This window comes from Anser anser (assembly GCF_964211835.1).
Source record: "Anser anser genome assembly, chromosome: 1".
NCBI lineage: Eukaryota > Metazoa > Chordata > Aves > Anseriformes > Anatidae > Anser > Anser anser.
Window position 1 is genome coordinate 200,763,959 of NC_139720.1, and position 22,606 is coordinate 200,786,564.

At 43.1% G+C, this 22,606-nt stretch overlaps 1 protein-coding gene across 2 annotated transcripts; it reads left to right on the forward strand.

Annotated features, from left to right (window-relative positions):
* The first annotated feature begins 5,904 nt into the window (after positions 1–5,904).
* On the forward strand, positions 5,905–22,281 carry CWC15 (CWC15 spliceosome associated protein homolog). 2 transcript variants are annotated; one of them, XM_083816266.1, is made up of 7 exons: positions 5,905–5,939; positions 7,614–7,752; positions 9,752–9,864; positions 10,767–10,855; positions 11,788–11,898; positions 21,126–21,244; positions 21,923–22,281. In XM_083816266.1, exons 2-7 carry the CDS (start codon positions 7,622–7,624, stop codon positions 22,050–22,052), a joined length of 693 nt encoding a protein of 230 aa, XP_083672392.1. In that variant the 5' UTR covers positions 5,905–5,939; positions 7,614–7,621; the 3' UTR covers positions 22,053–22,281. The 2 variants fall into 2 exon arrangements, with proteins under 2 accessions (XP_083672392.1, XP_083672391.1); XM_083816265.1 differs by having other exon boundaries at positions 5,937–6,092.
* Positions 22,282–22,606: the final 325 nt, after the last annotated feature.

Consider the following 22,606-nt stretch of genomic DNA (forward strand, 5'->3'; position numbering starts at 1 on the left):
AACCACCCACTACCAAACCCTTGCCACGTAAACCTAACTAAAACAGCACACTCAAAGCCACTGTGTCAGACTTTGAGCGCAGCTCCAGCCCATTTCAGAGCCTGCAGTGTTAGACGAAGGTGGTAGCACCTCGGAGATGGTCTAGATCAAGTCCTCATCCTGTGTCTTTTCTTGCAGGAGATTCCTGCTGATCCTGGGATTTTCTCTCTGTAGTGAACAAGTTACAAGGTCTCTTCCCCAGTGCAAAGCCATTGATACCTGGTTATGCCACCCTGAACCTGAAGGAGCAATGGGAGTCAGCAGTGCAGGGTATGCAATTGAGCACAGAAGCAAACCGGCACAGGGACAGCGGGGTGAGAGGCAGAAGGGAGGAGGTTCAGGGACAGGATGACTCCGTGAGCGTGTGGAGAAGCAGTAGCACGAGGGTTTCACAGCAGCACAAGGGTTTTATGGCACCGGAGCGGGAGAGGGTGTGACGGAGAGCTAACCCTGCGAGATGTCCTCATCGGAAAGCAGCCCCGCGCTGACTCACCGACTGAGTCACAGCCCTGCCAGACCTCTGTTCTTTTCCCAATCAAGGAAACAGCAACTCCTCACCAACTGCTTTTAAGGCTGCAGTTCGGATGCTGAGCATTCCTGCGCTAAGCCGCCACTCCTGACGATCCCTTCCGACATCGCTGGCCCAGTGGGAGGCCCAATCCTTCAAAGCACACTCGTCCCCAGGGAGGAAATGTGCTGTGGCCTCTACTAAGCAGAAATCAAGTTTCTGAGCCATGCAATCCACGCTCTGGACAGCAAAAGACAAGCTCTTACAGGAAGGGAGGCAAGGGAAAAATTCCAGCACAGAAATTTCCATTCGGGCACTGAATCTCTGCCCTGCTCAGGAAATGTGCTCGTGCGCTGTTTGCAGTCCCACACTGCTTTAAAAGCACAGATCATACATACAGCCCCGATGCCGTGCTTCGGGGTGGGCAGAGGATGGCCTCAGAGCCTACAGCACGAGACCCAGGGATTCAGGGAAGAATATTGCCTTGCCTAAGTTCCCAGTCAGTGAAAAAGTCAGAAAAAGTCAGTGAAAAGCAACAGTTAAAAATAGAAGTAATGTTACAAATGGAAGAAAGGGGAAAGAGATAGCAAAAAGTATAAATGAGAAGCTTAAAAGAACAGAAAAATAACACAGGAAATGGGGGTAAAAAAAACCCTGCCTTGGCAAGGCTAAGAGGGAGTTTTTAATGTCCATTAGGAATATAAGAGATCTTCCTAATGTTATAGGCCAAGAAGTTGATGAGAAAAACATTATTAAGTTTCCAAACAGGCACAAGGTTTCTGTAAATGTTTCTGTTCTCCTTTAGGAAGTGATGTATTCTGCAGCCCTTCAGTAAGCTCAGAGAAAGACGAGCATTTAGGAGGAACAGATACTTGCTAAAGTATATGCATCCTGGAGCACCGAGATAACCAGAGAATATTGGTCTCCTGGTGTGAACATTAATACATCTTTGAACGTGGGGGAAGCTCCAGAGACCAGAATGCTGTGGATCCTGGGGAACTGTCATTCTTCATCAGGAGCAGGATCTTTGTTGGTAAAGTTGCCCTGTTAATGTAACATAATAAGAGCTTATGAAATGTCTGCTCTGTAGTGTCATTATTACAAAATGGGCACTGTGCGGTAGGAGTTAGATCCCTTTCCAAGTGTGTCAGACCCTGAGACATCTCCAAAAGCAGGGGGTTCTAACAGGACCCCAGAGGAACTGGTGTAGTGGTCTCCGCTACTCTGCATTTGTACCAGTGATCTGCAAGTAAGTATAAAATTACCCTAAAAACATGTACCATACATGTACCATAAAGAATTTGGGATGGTGACTAAGAGACCACGCCAGTGACACCAGCAGGGATTTCTTTTCAAGCTAGATGCACTTAACACAACCAAACAAGTTTATTCATCTCGAATCAAAGACTGCATGCAAATTTTTAACGATGAAAGCAGCAGCCCTGGGAAGGATTTAAGAACCACTAAGGCCATGCATCTGCACTCAGGCACCCGGTGTAGTGATGTGGGAAGAAAAGCCAGTGAGATCCTTGGGTATATAAACAACTACTGTGTAGAAAGCTGGGGGAGGAAAATGATCTTATCTCCCTAGTTCACCTTTTTGGGGCCAAGGATGAAATAGTTCTTATACTTCTGATGTTGATAAATTGGACACAGAGCAAAAAAGAGCTGGCAATTAACTGGTGGGAAGAAGGAAGGGACTAGAAGAGGCCAGTCAGCTTTCCTTATGCAAAGGTAGTTGCAAAACTAGATTGCAAAGTGTAAATACCTAGGGAGAAAATGGGCTTTCCACATTACCAGAGAAAAACACAGCAGGCACTCATGGTTGGGAATAAAGCCAAGCAAACTGAAATTAAAAACAAATGAGGTGCCATTTTAAACTGTGAGGATAATTAATCACTTGAGGAAATTATTAAGGGAAGTTGTGAATTTTCCTGCTTTTCATGTTACCCATGCAATACAGAATCTCTTCCTGAGAGTTGCCACAGCCAATATGTTCAACAGAGGAATAACCAAATCCACAATGTAAATTACTGTGTGCAGAGAGGTCCGAGGTTCAATGTGACACGGGAAGAAAGAAAGCTGTGGTCTTGAGCTGGTCTGTGATTGAAGCAGGCACAGAAAGAGGGAAGACCTGGGATTTTGTCATTGTCTGGTTGTTTACCTTATCTGACAGTGCTTTGATGCATAATGCTGTAAACAAGGCCTGGAATTGAGGAATTCCCACCTGCAGACAAGCAGCCATACCAGTGAACTTGACTGGTGCTCCCTTCTACATACGTACTCTCTTTTTCAATTAATCTTCTATTCCTGTCCTTGTGGGATGGGAGGAGCTATGAGAGGAGAACCCCCCAAGTTTGCTTTCCTTCTCTCCATCCCTCTCTCTGTGCCGTGACAACCCAAGACAGGGTTCACGTCACTGTGTCCCAACAATTCATGCAGACATGCATGCTTCATCCCAGGAGCTCAGGGGAATGCAGCAGAGGGGCTGCCCTGTGAGGACCTTCACCAGTGCAAGAAAAAGGGGAAAGCCCAGGACCAGCTCCAGGTGGCCCTGCTTGAACAGGAGTTAGACCAGATGACCTCCAGGGGTCCCTTCCAACCTCAACCACTCTGTGATTCTGTAAGCATACGGAGTTTTGGCCAGTCTTGAACTTATTTGGAAATAGTTCAGGTCTTAGAAGTTTAGCATCCTGCTCACACCATCACCTAAAAAAATAAGATATATTCCCCAGCTCGAGTGTGCAGGCAGCTTTTATCCAATGATTACTGAGAGATCTTTAATAATTATAAATAAAGAAATAATAAAAAATAGTTATTTAGAGATGTTTAAAATCAAAAGTTGTGGACCTGTGAAGGTTCAGTGTTGCTGCAGAGGAGGGGTTTTCAGGAATCTGGAGTCAAGCACCTCATCTCTCCTGGTGTCCTTCTTCACTGCCCAAGTCTTCTAAGGAATCCAGACCCTTGACCACAAAACGCACCCACAGCTATTTGTATTTCACATCTATATACACAAGCTGGGAGGAAGCACCTCAGGGCTGTAGGGAACAATTTAGCCAAAGGCCAAAAAAAAAAAAAAGGAAGAAAAGCCATTCCTTTATTTAAAGAATCATTGTATCTATCCAGAGCATAGACAATTTTTTAGCTCTCATCTTCAAGTAATCCCCTATCCAGATGATTAGATGATTCTTGCCATTTACTAATACCCAACAGCAAGAGAAGTCTCTTCAGTGCCTGAAGTCTTTAGAACAGGACTTGATACCTTCTGACAGATCATTACAACCAAACAGTAGCCTCTGCCCTCAGGACAGGTAACAGAGGAGAATGCAACACTCTGCTGCATCAAGGTGGTCACATTAGCTCAGCAGTTCCTTCTGATTTGAAGTCCATAGATAGATATTAATAAATTTACGAATAACACCCGCCATCACAGGATGACGCACTGATTTCAGGTTGCTGTGATCTGTAGTCTGCTGACTGACATCACTGCATTCCTGACTGCCCAACTGGGAAGCCAGACCCCTCCGAGAGGTTTGGTCTTGAGTCTAAGCTGCCTGTAGTGAAATCAATAGCAAACGAGGCATGTGGACTGAGGATTGCACATAAGAAAATGCAGTTGTGGATGCTTGAGTATTGACATACAAAGTGACACAGCAATTATCGTTACTACCTACATGTTCTGATTGAAGTTTAAAACGTTTACTAAGTTGCCTAAAATAACCTATGTAAAACTTCTACCATTGTCAAGAAGGAGTAGAAAATTTTCTTTGCTGCCAGCCAAAAGGATAGCTGCCAGTCTGTCATTTTCTAAGTACTGGAAATGCAAAGGGGAAAGTGGACTGGAGCAACACTGTAGGTGACAAATTCTGAAGAAATAATCAACCCAAAAATAATAAAAGACAATGTAAATAAACATGCCTTGCACCTCTTTAGACAAAGAGGCTCATCAAAGCAAAATTCCCAGAGGCAGGGTACTCAACTGGGAGTGTTTTCCTGCTGTCCCTAGACGTGTCTTCCAATCCAAATGGAAACAACACAGACTTCCTCGAGGTTCAGTGTGACTCGGAGCTGGTTTATAAATTCTTCTCACACAAACCAAGAACAGGACGTGGTTTCTTTGTACAAGGGCCCACTTCTTCCAAGTGCTTTCGTCGATGGCTTGCTGCCTACAGGGTGTCATTTGCATCAGTTGCTGTAGCTCTCTGCATAGCAGTGTCTTTGGGGACCTCTTGCGGGCTCTCTTCTAAATTACATACTGGGTGAAGAGTAGCTCAGGAAAGTTTCCGTGTTAATTTGCAGATCACAGAATCACAGAATCATAGAATGGCCGAGGTTGGAAGGGACCTCTGGAGATCCCCCAGTCCAACCCCCTGCCGAGCAGGATCACCTAGAGCACATTGCGCAGGATGGCATCCAGGCGGGTTTGGGATATCTCCAGAGCAGGACACCCCACAACCTCTCTGGGCAGCCTGTCCCAGTCCTTTATTACCCTCACAGTAAAGAAGTGCCCCCTCATATTGAGCCAGAACCTCCTGTGCTTCATTTTGTGCTCCTTGCTTCTCATCTTGTGACTGGGCACAACTGAAAAGAGACCGGCTCCATCCTCTTGACATGCTCCCCTCAGACATTTATATATATTTATGAGGTCTCGAGATACATAAAAGAACCTTTTACTTCACGTATCCTCATGTGATTCACAAAGGTTTAGCAACCAGATGCAATTTAAAAGCAAGGGCAAGCACAAGAGAGAAACTGTGTTTAATAACTGAATGATACTCATTCACACTTTGGCTTTTTGGGAGGTATTTTTAGGGGACAGAAGTGAAAACACACCATTTTGAGGGTATTTTTAGGGGACAGCAGTGAAAACACACCAGTTTGAGGTTATTTTGGTGGGACAGCAGTGAAAACACAGCAGTTTGAGGGTATTGGGGGGGGGGGGGGACAGCAGTGAAAACACACCAGTGTATTTTTAGGGGAGGGCAGTGAAAACACAGCAGTTTGAGGGTATTTTGGGGGGACAGCAGTGAAAACACTGCAGTTTGAGGGTATTTTTGGGGGGGCAGCAGCGAAAACACACCAGTTTGAGGGTACTTTTATGGGACAGCAGTGAAAACACAGCAGTTTGAGGGGATTTGTATGGGGGGGCACTGCTGACTGGCACGCTGAGGCTAACGTTGCCGATGCACACGGCTAAACAAAGGGAAGAACCGGGAGGTTTTATCACTCCCGTAGCTGTTCCTGTACTTTTTATTTGTGAACTCGCGTATAAACAGCCTGCAAAGGACCAGCGCCGAGGACAGGGGGCGCCCCTGCTGGACGCGCCGCGGCGCCATTTTGGGGCGTGCCCCTGCCCGGGGCAGCCATGATGGCGGGCGGGGCCGTCTCTATGGTAGGGCCCCGCGGCGCTCCGCCTGCCGGGCGCTGGGCGGGATGATGGCGGCGGCGTAGGGCCGGGCTGCGCTGCGGGAGGAGGCCGCGCTGTGAGAGGGGCCCTGTGGGGCTCCGAGGGGTCGGGAGGGCTCTGGGGCATCCTAACATCGGGGTAAGCCCCCTCGTTGTCGCTTGGGTTGGGAGGGAGCTGAGGAAGGCAGCGCGGCGGCCCTGCCTTGCCGTGGGCCCTGAGGTGGCTTCTCCAGTGCTGCGATCCCAAAACCTGACGAGAGCGGGCGGCCCCCGGGGGTTCGGGGGGGGTGGGGGGCTTTTAAGGCCAAGGTAAATGCGGGCTGGGCTCGGGAAGGAGCAGGGGTGGTTGCTGGCGGGGTGCTGGGGCTCGGGGTTGGGCCTGGTCCTTCACCTGAGCGCACAGATCCCCCTTACACAGAGTTAGCACAGAAAGGACCTAAGAACAAGCGGCTTTTGCAGATTTTAGGTCTTGTAGAGGCCGTGCTGAGCCCCAGCTGGCTCACACGGCGTTTGGGAAGGTGTCAGCAGTTGTTAGTGAGCCTGGCTAGCTGCTGGCTCCCTTTTTGATTTGTGTTTGTGCCTGTGAAGTTAGTGGTGAGTGGGTGTTCTTTAGTCAGTAGTGAGTGGGCGTGCATGGCCTAGTGAAGCAGAAGTGAGTGCTGCTTCGTGTAACAGGTTTCAGGTGGCACTGGTCGATCAGCGAGGCGGTGGTTGTGTATTGGCCGTGGTGTCTTGAGGCCTTGGCTGAGTGGTTTGGGCTCCTGGTCCCCGGCTCCTGTCCAGCAGCACCGCATGCAGCGCGTGCTGACAGCATGTCCGTGTGGCCAAGGCTGCTCAGAGGCTGTTTGCTCCTGTCTCACAGCTGCAGCTCTTGGCACCCTTTATTCCATTCTTAGGGCATGCTGGTGGTAGGTGAGTTCCTGCAGGTTCTGAAACGGAGCTGCTGAAAGCTTCTGCCTTTGCCCAAGCAGGATATTTTGTTAATTGAACGTGGTTTACGTATGGTTGAAGCTGTCAGCCTTGTGCTTGCAGAGATAACATTACCCCTAGTGCTTCGTAAAGTTCTGCTGTCCAGCTGGAGCTCTGTGCGGGGCAATCCCACAGGGCTCTGCCACATTACTGATGTTGGTGCTGTGCCTGCACAGGAGAACTGACGAGGCCAGGGCAAGGGCTAGAGAGTACGGGTTGCATGATCATCATCACTGTTTAACTACCAACACCATCCTGGGCATGCTGTGAGCTGTGTCAGCCAGCATTGGTGGCGATGATACCGAGCCACACTTTAGGGAACGAAGGAAAAATCATTCCGAATAGGCAGACATTTTTTGGCAGTCCTTTTTCTAGGGGAAAGAGTTTGGTTACTTGCTTACCACTGAGACTTAAGGATAGGAGACTGGCTCCTGGCATTTTATTTACTGTATAAACACGACCTTGCATTCTCGTTCAAATCTGTATGCCACCTTTCAGTCATGTTGAAAAAGACTTTCTTTTGAAAATCTGAATAGATTCTGTCAAGGAAAAAGCTCCTTAAATTTTAAGGGTCGGGTGCCAGGGGATGGTTAGAGGTTTGTTGCTACAGTTCCAGGAACAATGTAGCAGCTTCTGGTGACTGCCTTTCTCTGTAAGCTCTAATGGCTGCTTTTTGCCCTTGATTTTGTAGTCACTAAAATGACGACAGCAGCAAGGCCCACGTTTGAACCTGCGAGAGGAGGAAGAGGAAAAGGCGAAGGAGACTTAAGCCAGCTATCCAAACAGTATTCCAGCAGAGACCTTCCGTCTCATACTAAAATCAAATACAGGTAAGTACTGTCTGTTTGGTCTGGCTTATGGGAAAACAGGCTAGGAATGTTTCTTCTTTTTTTGTTTTTGTTATGACCAGATACTGTGCAGCAGTGCTGAGTGAGTGGGCTGAAACTGCAAGTCTCCAAAGCAGACTTAAGAGACCAAACGGTGTGCAAGTTTGAGAAGTTTAATTTTAGTGGTGCGTACTGCTGGCTGTGGAAGTGAGTCACCAGAAGGTGAGCTTTGGAGACCAAGTATTTCAGGCAGTGGAGTGACAAGAAAAGCTTTGGGAGTGGAAGGAGACCACTGAGCCATTCAAGGTGCTGTCACTTGCAGAGCACTGTGGGATCAGATTGAGCACGTCTCAGAAGGAGGAAAGTCAAGTCATGCATTGGCTGAGAACCACTGGGGAGGAGCATTAAGATGAGGCAGGGATATCATAGAACAGCACTCAGGTGTTGGAAGAGCTGATATTAAACACTGCAAGTGGTTCGTGCAGGTCCTAGAAGAGGCAGTTGCTTTAATCGGTCTGAAAGATAACAGTATTTTACATAAATATTATCCGGTGTTTGAAATTCATAATAAATTGGCGATAGTCTGCTGAAAGATTATTTGAAATCTGGAGTCAGTGTGGCACAGGCACCTAGAATTTAACTGAAATGTGTCGGCCTAAAATTATTTTCATCTAGCTGATGTTATTCTTGTCAGTGAAACTACTGCTAAGGTTTCCCACTTGCACTTTCGCTGTGCAGATGCTTACCCTTTCACCTCTTCCCTCCTGCCCCTCTGAAGAAAACATGTGGGTAAGGGAGTTGGAGGGGATTTTTTTGGACAGTACCAAAGTCAACAGCACAAAAAGTGCTGTCAAGTGCATTGTGTTATTACAGGAGAAATGGCTGGTGGTTTGCCTCTTTAAACAGCACAGGGGTTTGGAACACGAGGCTGTTGTTTTGAAAGGAGCGTGTGGGGAGAAATGCATACAGGGCTACGCAGTGTGTGTTTTTAACAAGTCCCCCAAGCGTGTGCAAGAGAGATGGAGGGGGCATTAAGTGTCTCCTGTTCTTTCTCCCCAAAACCTAATACAAAGTTGACTTTGTTAAATTGCCAGGCCTGCGTCACTGCAGGAAGGATGCAGTGTTTCAGTCCCACTCGGGCTTGCCTGAATGACACGGGGCCTCAGGGGATTTCCGCAGCCATGTCAGGGATTCTGATTTCAGGTTTTTAATTACGAAAGCAAATGAAGTACTCCATCATCAAGACAGCCTTTGCACACAGTGTATTTATAATGGCTAGAGTCTGGGTTTCTTCAGGCACTCTTATTTCCAGAACTGGGTTCACAGAAAGGTGAAAAGAATTGCTGCTTGCTTTTTCTTCATTAGTTCTCCTCAAGGTTTCCGCAAAAATCCAGCACACTCTGGGTGGAATGCAGTGTGACTCAAGTATAAATAGGCTGTTGCTTTTGGCCAGCGTGTGTTATATAATAGAGAGAAAAAGGTGTATTTGCAACGTGTTTCACTGATGCTAGTGTTTTGCTGCTTCTCCCAGCTTTTTTTTTTTTTTTTCCTCTCCAGGCATGGGGCTTTATCCTGTTTGTCCTGGGGGGAAAAGATTTGAGAAACATATACTCGAGTTTTGGTCTTACTTAAAAGCCTTAGAGATTTTTTTGCAGCAGCAACTTGAGATGATAAAACTGTGAGGAAAGTTGACCTGTTAGATGTCAGCCTGGACTGCAGGAGAACAGATTTACAAATATGTACGGGAGATGGGTGCAGTCAGCCTGTTTTTGCAGGAATTTATGTAGTTTTTTTTAATTCAAGAGCCACTGGAAGGAACCTGTGTATATGTCATTGTATGTCTGTGTGTGCAATGTGTGCAGGGAAGGGGACCAGTGAAGAGAGAATGAAGAAATACATCTCTACAGTGTACCCAGCTCTTATTCTCTGCACTTAACTTGTTCATCCCTGGGTTTACTGGCCTCCTTCAAACTTCAGCTTCTCTCCCGCCTTGTTGTTTCAGACAGACCACTCAGGATGCTCCTGAAGAGGTGCGTAACCGTGATTTCAGGAGGGAGCTGGAGGAGCGAGAACGGGTTGCCGCAAGAGAAAAGAATAGAGACAGACCAACGAGAGGTAAAACCAGCCCTTTATCAAGAAATAACACTTTAGTGTGACACCGCATTTGCACAGAATTCCGTGTTACAAGTTTCTGGTTGCAGACAGCATGTCATGAGGGCAGAATTTAGGGTATTGGTCTGATAGTTCAGAGCTGTTGACCTGCAAGGGAATGTCCGCTGCCTTTCACGCTGGCTTCGTGCTAGCGAAAATCTAGGCCAGCCAGTAGAAAAGCACAGGCCATCGTGCAGGCCAGCTGGTACAGTATGATTGTAATGGTTTGGCAACAAGTATGTGCAGTTAATAAAGGCCTTTTTTTGTACTTGGACAAATGAGACAGGAAGGAGAAGGGGAATGACTCGTCTTCTAGTGAAGTAATGCATTGTTGTACCTGGTTCTGTTCGTGTGCAGTGAAAATCAAAGGCGTGGGTGGTGGTGGGTTTCTTTTTTTTTTTTTTTGAGAAATACTCGTTTTTAATATTAAGCTTGACAGAATTTAGATACTTGAGGTTTAGTTGTGAAGTGTAGGGAAGTATTACAGGGATTTCAAATCCACAGATAAAAACAGGTATCTTTTGGACCAGACTAGATAATAGTAATGCTTTGGGGTGGTCCACAGTGGAAGCACTGCAATTGGATATATCGAATAAAGATATTTCTTCACAGCTTTTCCTTCTGTTCTTCTTTGATCTTGAAGTAGTAAATTCAAAAACCACTTAGAGGCTAAATAGTAAGTTTGGGGACGTTAGTTTGTTTGAGGATACAAGGGAATTAGCACAGGCATTAAGATTGAGAGGTGAGGAAAAATTAAGCACGAGCTCGTATCTTATTCTAATGCAAGACAACTTGTTAATGAAAATTTTGTTTCCTGACATCAGATGCTGTTAAGTGAAATCACTTTTTTTAATCCTGTCCCTTAGAGCACACGACATCATCTTCTGTGTCCAAGAAGCCTCGACTAGACCAGATTCCTGCAGCAAATCTTGACGCGGATGACCCTCTTACTGATGTATGTGTCTTTTTCTGCCTTCTTTCCTTTCATTGTCCTGCCTTGGGGATTTGCTATTAATAGAACATGTACTTTTAGCGATGTTAAAGATTTAAGACAGGTAACTAACAACTGCTTCCAGCATAGTTTCCTTATTCAGTTACTCTGCTCTGGCAGAAGTCCAGAGTGCTTCAGAGGGTTCTGTTCCACGCTGCAGTGGTGCTCTTAGAGGGAGCGAGTGTGCTGTGACTCCTAGCACACAAAAAACTAGAGAACTGAAAATACCACCTAAAATATTGGCGGTTTTTAGACTCAGGCAATACTGGGTTAGTTAGAATTCCCCAAAAGCAGAACTGTTGAGGTACACTGACTGTCTGCGTGAGCAATGAGTTCTTGCTCTTGGCTCCTTTACTTACAGCGATGTCTCAGGGTTGTCTAAGGATTGACAGTATGCTGGGGGGTGTTAGTTTGTTTGCTTGGTTTTTATCCTGCTATATTTGGTCCCAACAATACTGGCTGGGATATTCAGGCATGCTGTCGTAATGATTTATGTTACAATGATTAGAGAGCGATCGAGGCCAGTCATTCTCTGGAATCTGTCAGCTAAGTAGCATTTGAATTATTAAAATATTATTTAAAAAAATGAATTGCAGAAATTCAAAAAGCGCAAAGATATATTTTAGTCTTGACATTACTGTCGAGGAACAAATAAACTATTTATATTATAATTACTGCTCTTACCAAGCACCCACATCAGAAGTTAGCCAGCAAGAAGCTACAGCCCTAGCTGGGCAAGCCAGTACAGTCTGGGGGACTTCTCATAATATTTTTTTTCTCAAATCAGATGTACATCTCTGCGGTAATCTTCAGAATTAAAAGATGCATTTATTTTCAAAATGTATTTATTAAACGAAATAAATGAACTACTACTCGCTTCCTTTTGTTGCTGCTAGGAGGATGATGAAGATGAGGACTTGGAAGACAGTGATGATGATGACACTGCAGCTCTTCTGGCTGAACTGGAAAAAATTAAGAAGGAGCGAGCTGAGGAACAGGCTCGAAAGGTAAAATCTCACCTGTTGAAGAGCATCTGCTTTGTGCAAACATGCTTATCAAAACTTCTGCCTCAGGTATTAGGTTAAGGGAGAACTGGTAAATGAAGTAAGAGCCAAGCTCACAGCACTTCAAAACAAACTTCTCTAGTGGAGTCTGATGGTTTTGTTCTTCTCTCTAATAATTGTTGTCAAGATTTTTTTTTTTTCTTCAGCAGACACATTTATGGGTGAATGTTTTACCAAAATGTTTTATTTACTTTCCCAGTGCTTTGTAGAGGCATTTGACTGAAGACAATCTTGCTTTTAACAAGCAAGTTCTTCTCTGAAGGCAGCTGTCGTACCAAACCGTATAACGGCATTGGCGACCTACCTGTTATCATCCAGTGGAATTTCATTTGTTAACTAGCTTTTGTGGAAAAAAGAAATGTGCCATTTTTGTTCATGAATTAAAAATATCAGTGCGCTCTTTGCTTTTGATTCTGGCTTCAGCTTCTGTTAAAGTTTTTGATCTTTTTACAACACTAGTCCTATGTTGCCTTGGCAAGAAGCACCAGCTGTAACTATAAACCAGAACTATTTTGATGTGATTGTACATGGATGAATTTATTTGAAAAATGCCTCCACAAAAATTAATAACATGGCTGATAATCTTTTCAGGATGTGGTAAATCAACTTGCCTATGGCCTGCAGTTCCTACGCCGTTGACTCCCCCACCTCCTTGGTGTAAGAGATAGTTGGGCTGGAGTTCATTACTGAAATCTTTGACTGATGGGAGGACTGTAGGGACTGTTTCTGGGAATTGTCAGTGTTAGCAAAATGATGAGTGGTCAGGATGCAGTGCATTGGCTCTAACACAGTGTTGCACTAGAGTTTGCAGTCCAAATATTTCACTGGCACTGCTGAAACGCTTTACCTATGGAGGTGCACAAAATTTGGTGGATATATGCAGCATTCCCTCTTCTGCTTTGAGTAAGCTCTTTCTTTTTTTGGGTAGGGCTTAAATGGTTTTAGTGCTTTTGAAAAAAAAGTTACATACTTTGGTCTGAGTAGTTTTATATGTTGTTGTTAGTTTTTTTGACACTAATGTAGAATCTATCATCTTTATATAAAGTAATCTGAGATAGTTTTCAGCATGTGCTAAGTAAATGCATTAAATGCTGATCAGGATCTTTGCTGCTGTGACAACATAATGTTTTGATACCTCTGAACTACTCGTAGCTTTTTCTGTAGCTCTACATGCACCCTTATAGCTGGAATGTTTTTTCACGAATGCTCTCCATGAGGGTCAGCTGCTCCCCGCTAGAGTTAGTAAACAGGGCATAGCCTCTAGCAGACACTAGGAAGAGAGAGCAGACACTAAGAGAGAATAACGTCAGCTGCTGCAGGCACCAGTGTAGTGCTTGACTACTCTTTTAGCTAACAGTATGGAAGTTAACCTTTATTTAGAGTCAACAAGGCCTGTAAAAACCAGTGAAGTCTTCAATCTTGAAGTAGTTTGGGAGGTTAAAAGCTGTACTATGTTGCTTCAATGTAGAAACTTTCCTTAAAAGGCTGTTGGTAATTGGTTCTCCATCTGGCCCGCAAATGGTCTTTTAAGTTAAACTGTAGCTGAAGCATCTCTCATCTCTTGGCATAGGCATTTGTCACGCATCACACAGCAATGAAATTGTGTCCTGCAGTAATAACATGGCAAAAATGACCTGAAAACACTGGCAACAGTCCTTCCTCATGTTTTTGTTTGAAGTGTACTAAAATTCAATTTAAGGGTAGCAACATAAAGGAAAGGCTGCTACTTCAACTAACGATGCAGAGGGCTTGAAGTGAAAACTTGTATCTGTGTACGTTTTCAGTTTGCTTCTGTGTTGTAATTATACATCTAGAACAAGCAGAGTAACTTCTGTCACGCTTCAGTTTAGAGAACTTGCCTTGAGAAAATAATGGTAGTAAATTACAGCGCACACAACCACGCACATGCTTATCTGTTCATTTGTGGAAAGCAGGATTGTTAGCAGCCTACAAAGTTCCTATTTTGTCACTAGAGGGTGCTAAGAGCTCTGAATTATTTCTTATAGCACTTGTTTCATCTTACTGTCTTTTAACTGGCATTATTCTGTGTCTTCATGGGTGCTCCCCACCCATGAAACGTAGGGCTTACAACATCCATGCTATGTGAATACTTAATGCATGTACATTTATCTGAAAAGAATCCCTTTGTTTCAGCCCTGAAACAATTATTAGATATTTGCAATAGTGTATATTATTGCGCACTCACTACCTACTCCGTTCGTCTTTCCACTGTGTGGTGGTTAATTAAAATTAACCTTTAAAATGGCCTCTTAAAAAGTGACATCTCTATTAAATAGTGAGTGCTCTGAAGTAATTGGAACTTTATTTTCTTGAGGGTAGTTTTTTTTGAGTGTAGGGATCTAAGAGTATGTTCATGAAAAAGTAAAAACCAAAGCAGAGTGCGGTGTTGGAAAGAATTTTTGGTAGTAAGGGTTTACTTAGAAAAGATTACCTATGTTGTCTTCAGGGGTGCAATCTGTTTAGATAATGCCGTTTCCCATGTCCTTAAAACAAGGCAATATTGACAAAGCGTTTCGTAGCCATTTTATATAAATCCCCTTTCGTATGATATATATGGACTTCATATTATCATGTGTTGCAAACTGTGATTTAAACCTCATTTTGTAAGTAACTTTATAGTAGTAATACGGTTGACTTCAGGATAATGTCTCGTGTAAACTCTTAATTGTAGTTGCTGTTAATCCTAAGCCACCTAAATAGTTGGTTTATCTGCTGGAGCAGTGTTGTCCCCGGTGGACAGGTTGGGTAAACTGGTGGCAAGGCAAAAGGGAAACAGCAGTGAATGCCTCTTCACTCTTCTGCGTGTTGTTCTCACATCCCTTTATTGTTATACAGGCAGATTAATGTGCCTGTGCCAGTTCTTGGGAAAGATAACATAGCTAAAATGTAGTACTGTAACCCAAATTTGTGCTGTATGTAAATTGTTCTCTGATACTTTAGTTATTCTATCCAAAACTGTTAGCCTAATTATTTCTGAGACTTTAAATAAAGTAAATGCTGTATTTTTGTTACCTGTTTTCACCCATCACTTTGGTGCTCAGTATTTGTTGCCGTGGAAGGAGGACTGCTCCTTTTAAAGTGCGTTTCTGGTCAGGCAGTAAGAAATGGAAGATAGGAATGTGCTATTTTTTCATTCGTCATGTTCTGTGTTAACTTCCCTCATGTGGTAATGGCAATTTCCACCAAAAACCTTTAATTTAGGTAAATGTTAGTGTTAAGAGGTCCTAACTTCCTTCATGCTGATATTTCCTTGAATCTGTGAAGGAAATAGTTTTTCAACCAAATAAAAGATTGTTGTCAAAGCCTTTTAATATCTCAAAATGCTTAAATTCCCTTGAATTTTTAGAAACAAAATAATTACTCTAAATGTCTTAAAAAAAACGTCCTGATTTTCTCCTGCCCTCTGCAATTTTAACCTCTCTAACCAACTTAAACCTAGCTTGTTTCTAGTAGAGACTGAACTGACCAGCAAATCTTTAGTTTTGGGAGCCTTGTCTGTGGAATAATTCTGGATCTGTCTAAAACTGTACAAACACAAGATCTGCTGCCTGTGCTAACCCTCCATGGATAGGTTTCATGGGAACACGTTTCAGTATTCCAAATTCAGCGTTACGGCACTCCTAATTTCCAATTTTCAAGACTTCCTTAAAAGGTAAATCGAAATAATTAAAAACAAACCTCAAACCAGCGAGCTGCTGAATGTACATGCACAGTTCCAGCAAAGCTATTTTAACATCCAGTCATTTTATACTTATCTGAGAACAGACGTGAAGTTTCTGGTTTGTTATATTACAGTTTCTTTTCACCAAGTGCTTCTCTGTAACCGCATGTAATTCTCTACTAATGGCCAAAGTAGATCTTAGCTCTATCCTGTGTTGTAGCCTCAACTTCTCTCAATTAATACACTAAATGAATCTTGATTTTAACCCTTTCACTTAAAATTTAAGTGTATAACTAAGAGTAGAGTGCCAAATTAGTGATTAAGAAATGATTTCAATGAAGAAGCACAAGCAGATGATGGAGTATATTTCTTCATTAAATGCTTGTGAGGCATGCTAGCAGTGCTTACCCTTGTCGAGAACTAATGGCAACGTCCCATCACTTGTGGGGAGAATGACAACAAATCTGCGTATAGGCACTGCAGTTACTCTCTATGTTTATTTTTTGGAGTTTCAAACAATTATTTGAATCACTGTATTGCATAGAGTTAGTGATTTGTGTGGGATTATACTACCGGGGTTGATCTCTGTATTATTAAGTTATGTTCCATGCTGCTAAGGATCCTGCTGTCATTGTTTGCCATTCAAAAATTAGCACTTAAATAAGGTTTTGTGGTTTTTAGTCTTCAGTGAAACAGGGATATTTCAGACTTTCTGCAACTGCACTTCTGTACAAACTGAGCAGGGTAACTTATTTTAATACAACGGAGTCATTTCAGGAATTTCAGCACTTTCTGTAAAAGTAATCTTGCTCTGTGCTAAGGGTAGGAACTATACTAAAAGAAAAATAACCATGGTAACAATACTGTTTTTCTTTCCTTTGCGGTCAGAAACAAGTATGCCAAGGGACTGTTATTCTTGCAGCAAGATAAGGAATAATTGTTCAGTTAAGGTTCATATAGCTTTGTCCACCTCTGCTTTTTCCCCCCGTGACGAGTTCAGTCGTGCAGTGGAGACTTGGTGTGACACCCACCTCGCACAGCATCATCTCCATCTCCTTCCTTCCTTGGGGCATGGGGCTCCCTCTTCCAGTCCAGTCTTACTCCCCACACCATAATATTCCCCTTCTGTTGCCTCTGCCACTTCCATGGTGGCAGCAAAGGAAGGAGCTGCTTCCTACCAACGTGGCTGACTTCTGAGTCATCCCTGCAAACAGTTGGTACAACACTACTGCATGTAGTGATGGAATAACCTGCAGCGTGGTGGGGTGGTTTGTTTTTTTTTTTTTGCTAAAACAGTTTAGGAAAAGAATTGTATGCCTCATCTCGCAGAACGGAAAGGCAGACAAAGAAACGTTATTTTTAAAAGGGTGGAGTGAACAGAGATACGCTATTCTCTCCCTTAGGCTTTTCTCCCATTGTAGCTTTGTTGCACCCATAGTGTTTTAACTTGATATGCCTTTGTTCCACCACGCAAGAGAACAACGCAGGCTTTGGAGGAAGCTGAGCCGCTTATTTTGCAAACAGCTGTGCTTTCTTGTGCCCCAGAGGTGTGAAGCTCAGACAGCTAGGAAGGTTGTGTCTGGTCTCTTTGGTTTGATACAACCCATGCTCCGTCGCCTGGAGCGTCCCAGCTTCCACTGGAGGAGTGGGCAGTGGAAGATTGATGTGGAAAATTCTGAAATGTAACGAAAACCTTTTTTTGGCTGGAGATGAGGGATTTTACAGCTCTGGCCGGAGTGTATAAATTAGCTTGAGTGTAAATGTCAACTTTACACCACCGTGAGTTACACCTTGTGTTTCCTCAGTGCCTTGTCTCTAAGATACAAAATTGAATAACTAACCTATTTCTTAATTTCTGCATACCTTCCTGGGGAGGCTTTAGTAAAGCTAAACGATACAAAAATCCTCGAGACTAATCTTCAGAATGAGCCTACATCCTAAATCTGTTGTAGCAAACACGTTGACATGTCATCCAGCCTAGAGCGGCTCGGAATGATGGAATTCCAGAAATAAGCCGCCGCGTCGTCGTTGTGAAGTGACTGAGTCTGGCGATGTCTTACCAACAGATCTGTTCCCCGTTTGCTTTCAGGCTCTAATCTGTCGATCTTTAATGACAAAGATAAGCTTGCGCAGTTTGTTCCTACCTGTGGTTGTGCTGTCTCTGCAGGTCTAAAGGAAAGCAGAGTTCTGTCCGCCAACAGAGCGGTGAAGCAGCCAACAAAGTGCCCAGGGGCTCTGCGGCATCGCTTGCAGCAGATATGGAAAATAAATCTTTGAAATAAGATTCCTGGATGTTTTCTGCCTGCTGTCTCTCTGAAAGATCTGACAGCTTCTGTTAGCATTGTGTTCTTAGTTGTTTCTAATAACTTATGAGGTGCAAAAGTAAAATGTCATAATTCGAAATTCCTATTATCATCCTTTCTGTTTCTTTTATTAATAGACTGATTTTTTTTTTGCTGCCCTCAGTCCTCTGGAATTGTACGTGACTTGAATCAATGTAGATTTTTAGCAGGAATTTGCTGTTTTAGACAGGATTCAGTTGCCCTTGAAATGCCAAATTGGGGTGCACGTACAGCTTACTCACCCGAGCTTCCATTCTGGTGCAGTGGAGACAAAGCCGGTGCAGCAGGCGGAGCCCGGAGCGTGGTTAGTTCCCCGGGTGCGTGGGTTAGGGTGAGCAGCACAGCTCTCTTGGCACCACGCTGTATTCTCCAGATCTCCTTTGAGATGTGAGCTCAGATGCCTACGGGCAGGTGTCTAAGTGTAGGTGGCTTAATCTGGAGCTAAGTCCTGCTCTTGCACTACTCCTTGTAGTATAATGCTTCTTAAAAATGTTATGTCACTCTTCAATTTGATTTTATTTTTCTGTCACCAAATCTTAACACGTCAGGCTGATGATAGTTTTTCATTATCAGAAAGCAAAACATGTCAGGCTGAGACTGAAGGGTATTACATGGGTTATACAAAACGTAACGGTTAGGATGATGCCTACGTGCCGTTTTAAAATCTTATTATAGAAAAATTAAACGTGCACTTGTGCATTCAGGTTCAGCAGCTGGATAACTGCTGAGGTTGATGTCTTAGAAATCTGATGTGCCGTGCTCTGCATGCCACCTTGAGAAGAGTTCCCTGGAGTTCAGCTCTGAAATGGAAAACGGCTCTGATGGTTGCATTTATAGGACTTGAAGGAAGTTCTCTTTGCAGAAACTTTTGTCAACAGAGGAGTATTAATTTCTTAGAATGCTGTTATTAGTGCTAGTTTCTCTTGAGTACCGTCCAGTATGATTTTTATGTTTGTAACATTCTCATTTACTTTTAAGATCCGTACCAAGTTACAGATCTTTTTTTTTTTTTTATTCGGAGTCTGACTTTTAACAGAGCAACAGAGATTCAGGTTTAATGAGGCAGAACCTACCTCATTTTGGACAACACAGAGCGCTTGGCGTGTTTGCATCCTGTTGTAGATTTGCCAAATGGGATTAAACGCAATCTCTTGGGAGTAACCTGAAAATCAATAATGGTGCATATATATATATGCATTATTTTATATATATGTATGTATGTATTATAATTATATTATTATATATATATATGCATTTTATTTATTTATTTATTTATTTTTACTCCTATCAATAAAATAAGTCCTCCGTAGGCACCAGGGGCCGGGTGACGTGGATGTGCTGGGCAGCCTGAGGGCTGCTGGAGCGCTGGTGGGCGCACCTGACCTGGAGAGCAACACATCTGATGGTGCTCGTGTGGGCTCCTCCATGTTACGAGGAAAGAAAATGGCAAGTCAAAGGCCAGCATACCGTGACAAAGAGGTTGCAGGCATTTCTCCTGTGTAATCCACAAAGGAAACAAATATGTAATTTGAGTTTGTAATTCTAAAACGGGGAAGTTGCTGCTCTATATAAAATATCTTTGATTTCTGTGTTTATTTACTGGGTTGGTAACAAGTGGTGTTGGAATGCAAATGCTGGATTTAGACCCGTGTGTGGAACGCAGAAGTTTAGTTTATTTATGTTAATAACGTTCGCGGCTGCAGTTTGTGTGAAAGCTCCGTTGACAGCGCAGAAAGAGCAAGTTTTGCCTACCCACGTGTTTGGGTAAGGGTGTGATGGGGTTGTCGTGAAGCAGTGCCGTGCTTTTAAGCAACATGCTCTTTTGGGGAGCTCTTCCACTCCACTGGCAATTAATTGCAGCTAGTCACAAACTGTTTGTGAGAAGCAACCTAATGGTAGCTGCTTTTTCATAAGTAAAACTTGGGCGGACTTTGAAAGGTAAAACCTTTACCAGTGCCCCTGCCTAGTCTGGTGTTTGTATATATGGTAAGTTGGGATTGTTCTCAGGAGGCTTGGGTTGTCTTAGAGGAATCTTCTACATACCCGGCCAGTGGAATTGAAAAACACTGCAAGCTGTAGATAGTTTTAGTAATATGTCACTTAGTTTTGATTAAGTGTTTGAAGCTAGAGAACTCTGGCTAGTATCAGTTTTCAAGTTTAGCACTTAAACCTTGTAAATGCTATCATCAAGAAAAACATTTCCTCTTCTGGGGTCCCATAGCAGCCCTCAGCCGTGAATTTGCTGCACTTTTGAACATAAACCTTACTCGTGATCTCTGTCTTTCATTTGTATAATTTATAAAAGCAATGCTTCGAGTTTCCTGTGGCACTAATGAGACTTGGATGTGTTTGTTATTTTTTAACTAGGCTGTTTTCAGACCATACTTCAGCATGCAGGGAGGGGGAAACGTAGTTAGTCATCCACATGAGAAAATTTTGTTTTCCTTCTGGTACTTCCATCAAAGAACAACCCTTGTAATACATTCAAAAGGGTGTGGCAAAGTGTACCGATGTAAAATGAGTATTACATTATCATTCTGAAGTCTGAGTATTTAAGTCACTAAATATATTAATACAGCTTGTAAGCGTGGGCAGCGAAATCGACTTGGTGTTGCCTGTAGCACTGTGCTTTGCTTAGGCTTGAGTTGCACGCTTCTAGCAGTGCAAGGAGAAGTAAATATTCTTTTTAATCAGTCCCTAGGGAAGCTGTAGCTGTAAAATCCAAGCAGATTGCTCAAGATGATAGAGAGGTTTCAAGAAGCTGGAAGGTTTCTTCCACCTAGTGAATACAGTGTAAGGTATTCCCTTTTCTCATGAGGATAAGGCAAATCTTTTAATCTGTATACAATTTTTCATATAATAAATATGTAAATGGTAAAGCTAGAGTTTAACTGAATATTTGATGGAACATCAGAAGTAAGTAGAGCAGAAATGAGCGTTGCTAGATGAAGGGTTTATTAGAAACGTTAAGCTCTTTAGTGTATCTCTGCTTCTGTCCGTATTCCAGTCGTACACAAGCGTCAAACGCTCTGAAAAGTCTGAGCTATGATTGTGGGTGTTTGCAGCTAAATAACGTTTTATCTTTCTCTACCAACTAAATCATAAAAGTGGCCCAGAAAAGTAATCTATCCTTTTCTGGTTCTCAGGAGCAAGAGCAAAAGGCTGAAGAAGAACGAATTCGAATGGAGAACATCCTAAGTGGCAACCCGCTGCTGAACCTCACCGGCCCGGCACAGCCTCAAGCAAACTTCAAAGTGAAGAGGAGGTAGGGTGCAGCCTGTGCTGTGATGTCCACCCCTTAGCTCCCTCACGTTGCTGTGAGAGTCTGTAAATGTCGTCGTTTCCTTCCTCAAACCTTGAAACAGCGTGATATGAAATCGGAATACAGAAGCACGTAGTGATTGTCTTGCTCGTTTCTCTGAACAAACCATCCTGGTACTTTGTGGTACAAAAACAAAAAACAGATTGAGAATTGTGTCTGTGACTTTGTTCATATTGATGTGAAAAGTAGCAGGACCAAAGTTCCTCGAGAAATTTGATGTAGTACTTCTCTTTAAAATGTAGCTTTATATTTATAGGGTAACTGCAATTAACAGTCTTTTTTCTGAATAGGGTTCTTGTTTGCAGATATTCCAATTGCTATTGCGTTTATCAGAATTCTGGGCCATTAAAGTTTGTTTTCTGCTCTGCTCAAATATCCAATATTTTCTGCAAAGAGAAATTAACCTTTAATCCACAGATATTTTTGTTGCTTCTAGCTCAAAAGCATAGAGAAGATGGCTTGGATTAGAAGAACAGATCTTTTCTTTTTAAAGACTAAAATCCACTCCTAATGACTCGTTGCTCTTCTAAATGGGAGGGCCAAACGGCGTTTAAATATTTTTATAAATTGCACTGAATTTTCATATAACCTCACTAAAGTTCAACATTTCTTTACTTTCAGATGGGATGATGATGTTGTCTTCAAGAATTGTGCTAAGGGGATAGATGAAACAAAAAAGGACAAAAGATTCGTCAATGATACTCTGCGATCAGAATTTCACAAAAAGTTCATGGAAAAATACATCAAGTAGTACAGTTTTATGTGCTTTGGTGCTGAAGGACTTGGCAAGTCATGGTTGTTCCCCCTCCCCGCCCCGTCTCTCTCTGAATTCAAGGCTGAACATTTGGTCGTGAATTCCCAAATGCTTCTTCAAGATTGTCAACAGCTTCATAAGTAATAATTGCTATGTATCGGGAGTTTTTATTCCTTCAGTATGCTTTCCTTTTCAGTTTTAATTAAACCAGTTTGTGTTTCATGAATGTTTTTCTGTTCGTGTGCATTTCTTTTGCTGGCCGCCTTGTAAATGGTAGGAGAGAGAAGCTGGTTTGCAGTAAATGCTTCGATTGTTTGGATTGCTTTCCAAAACAGCCTGTGTTTGTGACGGCGGTGGTTTGTAACTTGCACAAGTTGTATGTCAGTGTTGTCAAGGACAGGGAGTAGCTGAATGCGATAGGCAGCTTGCGCTGAGGAGACCAAATCTTTCTGTAGCAAAGTGGACTTGCTTCCTCTTAATATCTAGTTATAAACTTAGTTAATCTTCAGTTTTAGTTTCTTCTGTTAGCCTGCAGAACTGTAACTTGGTTG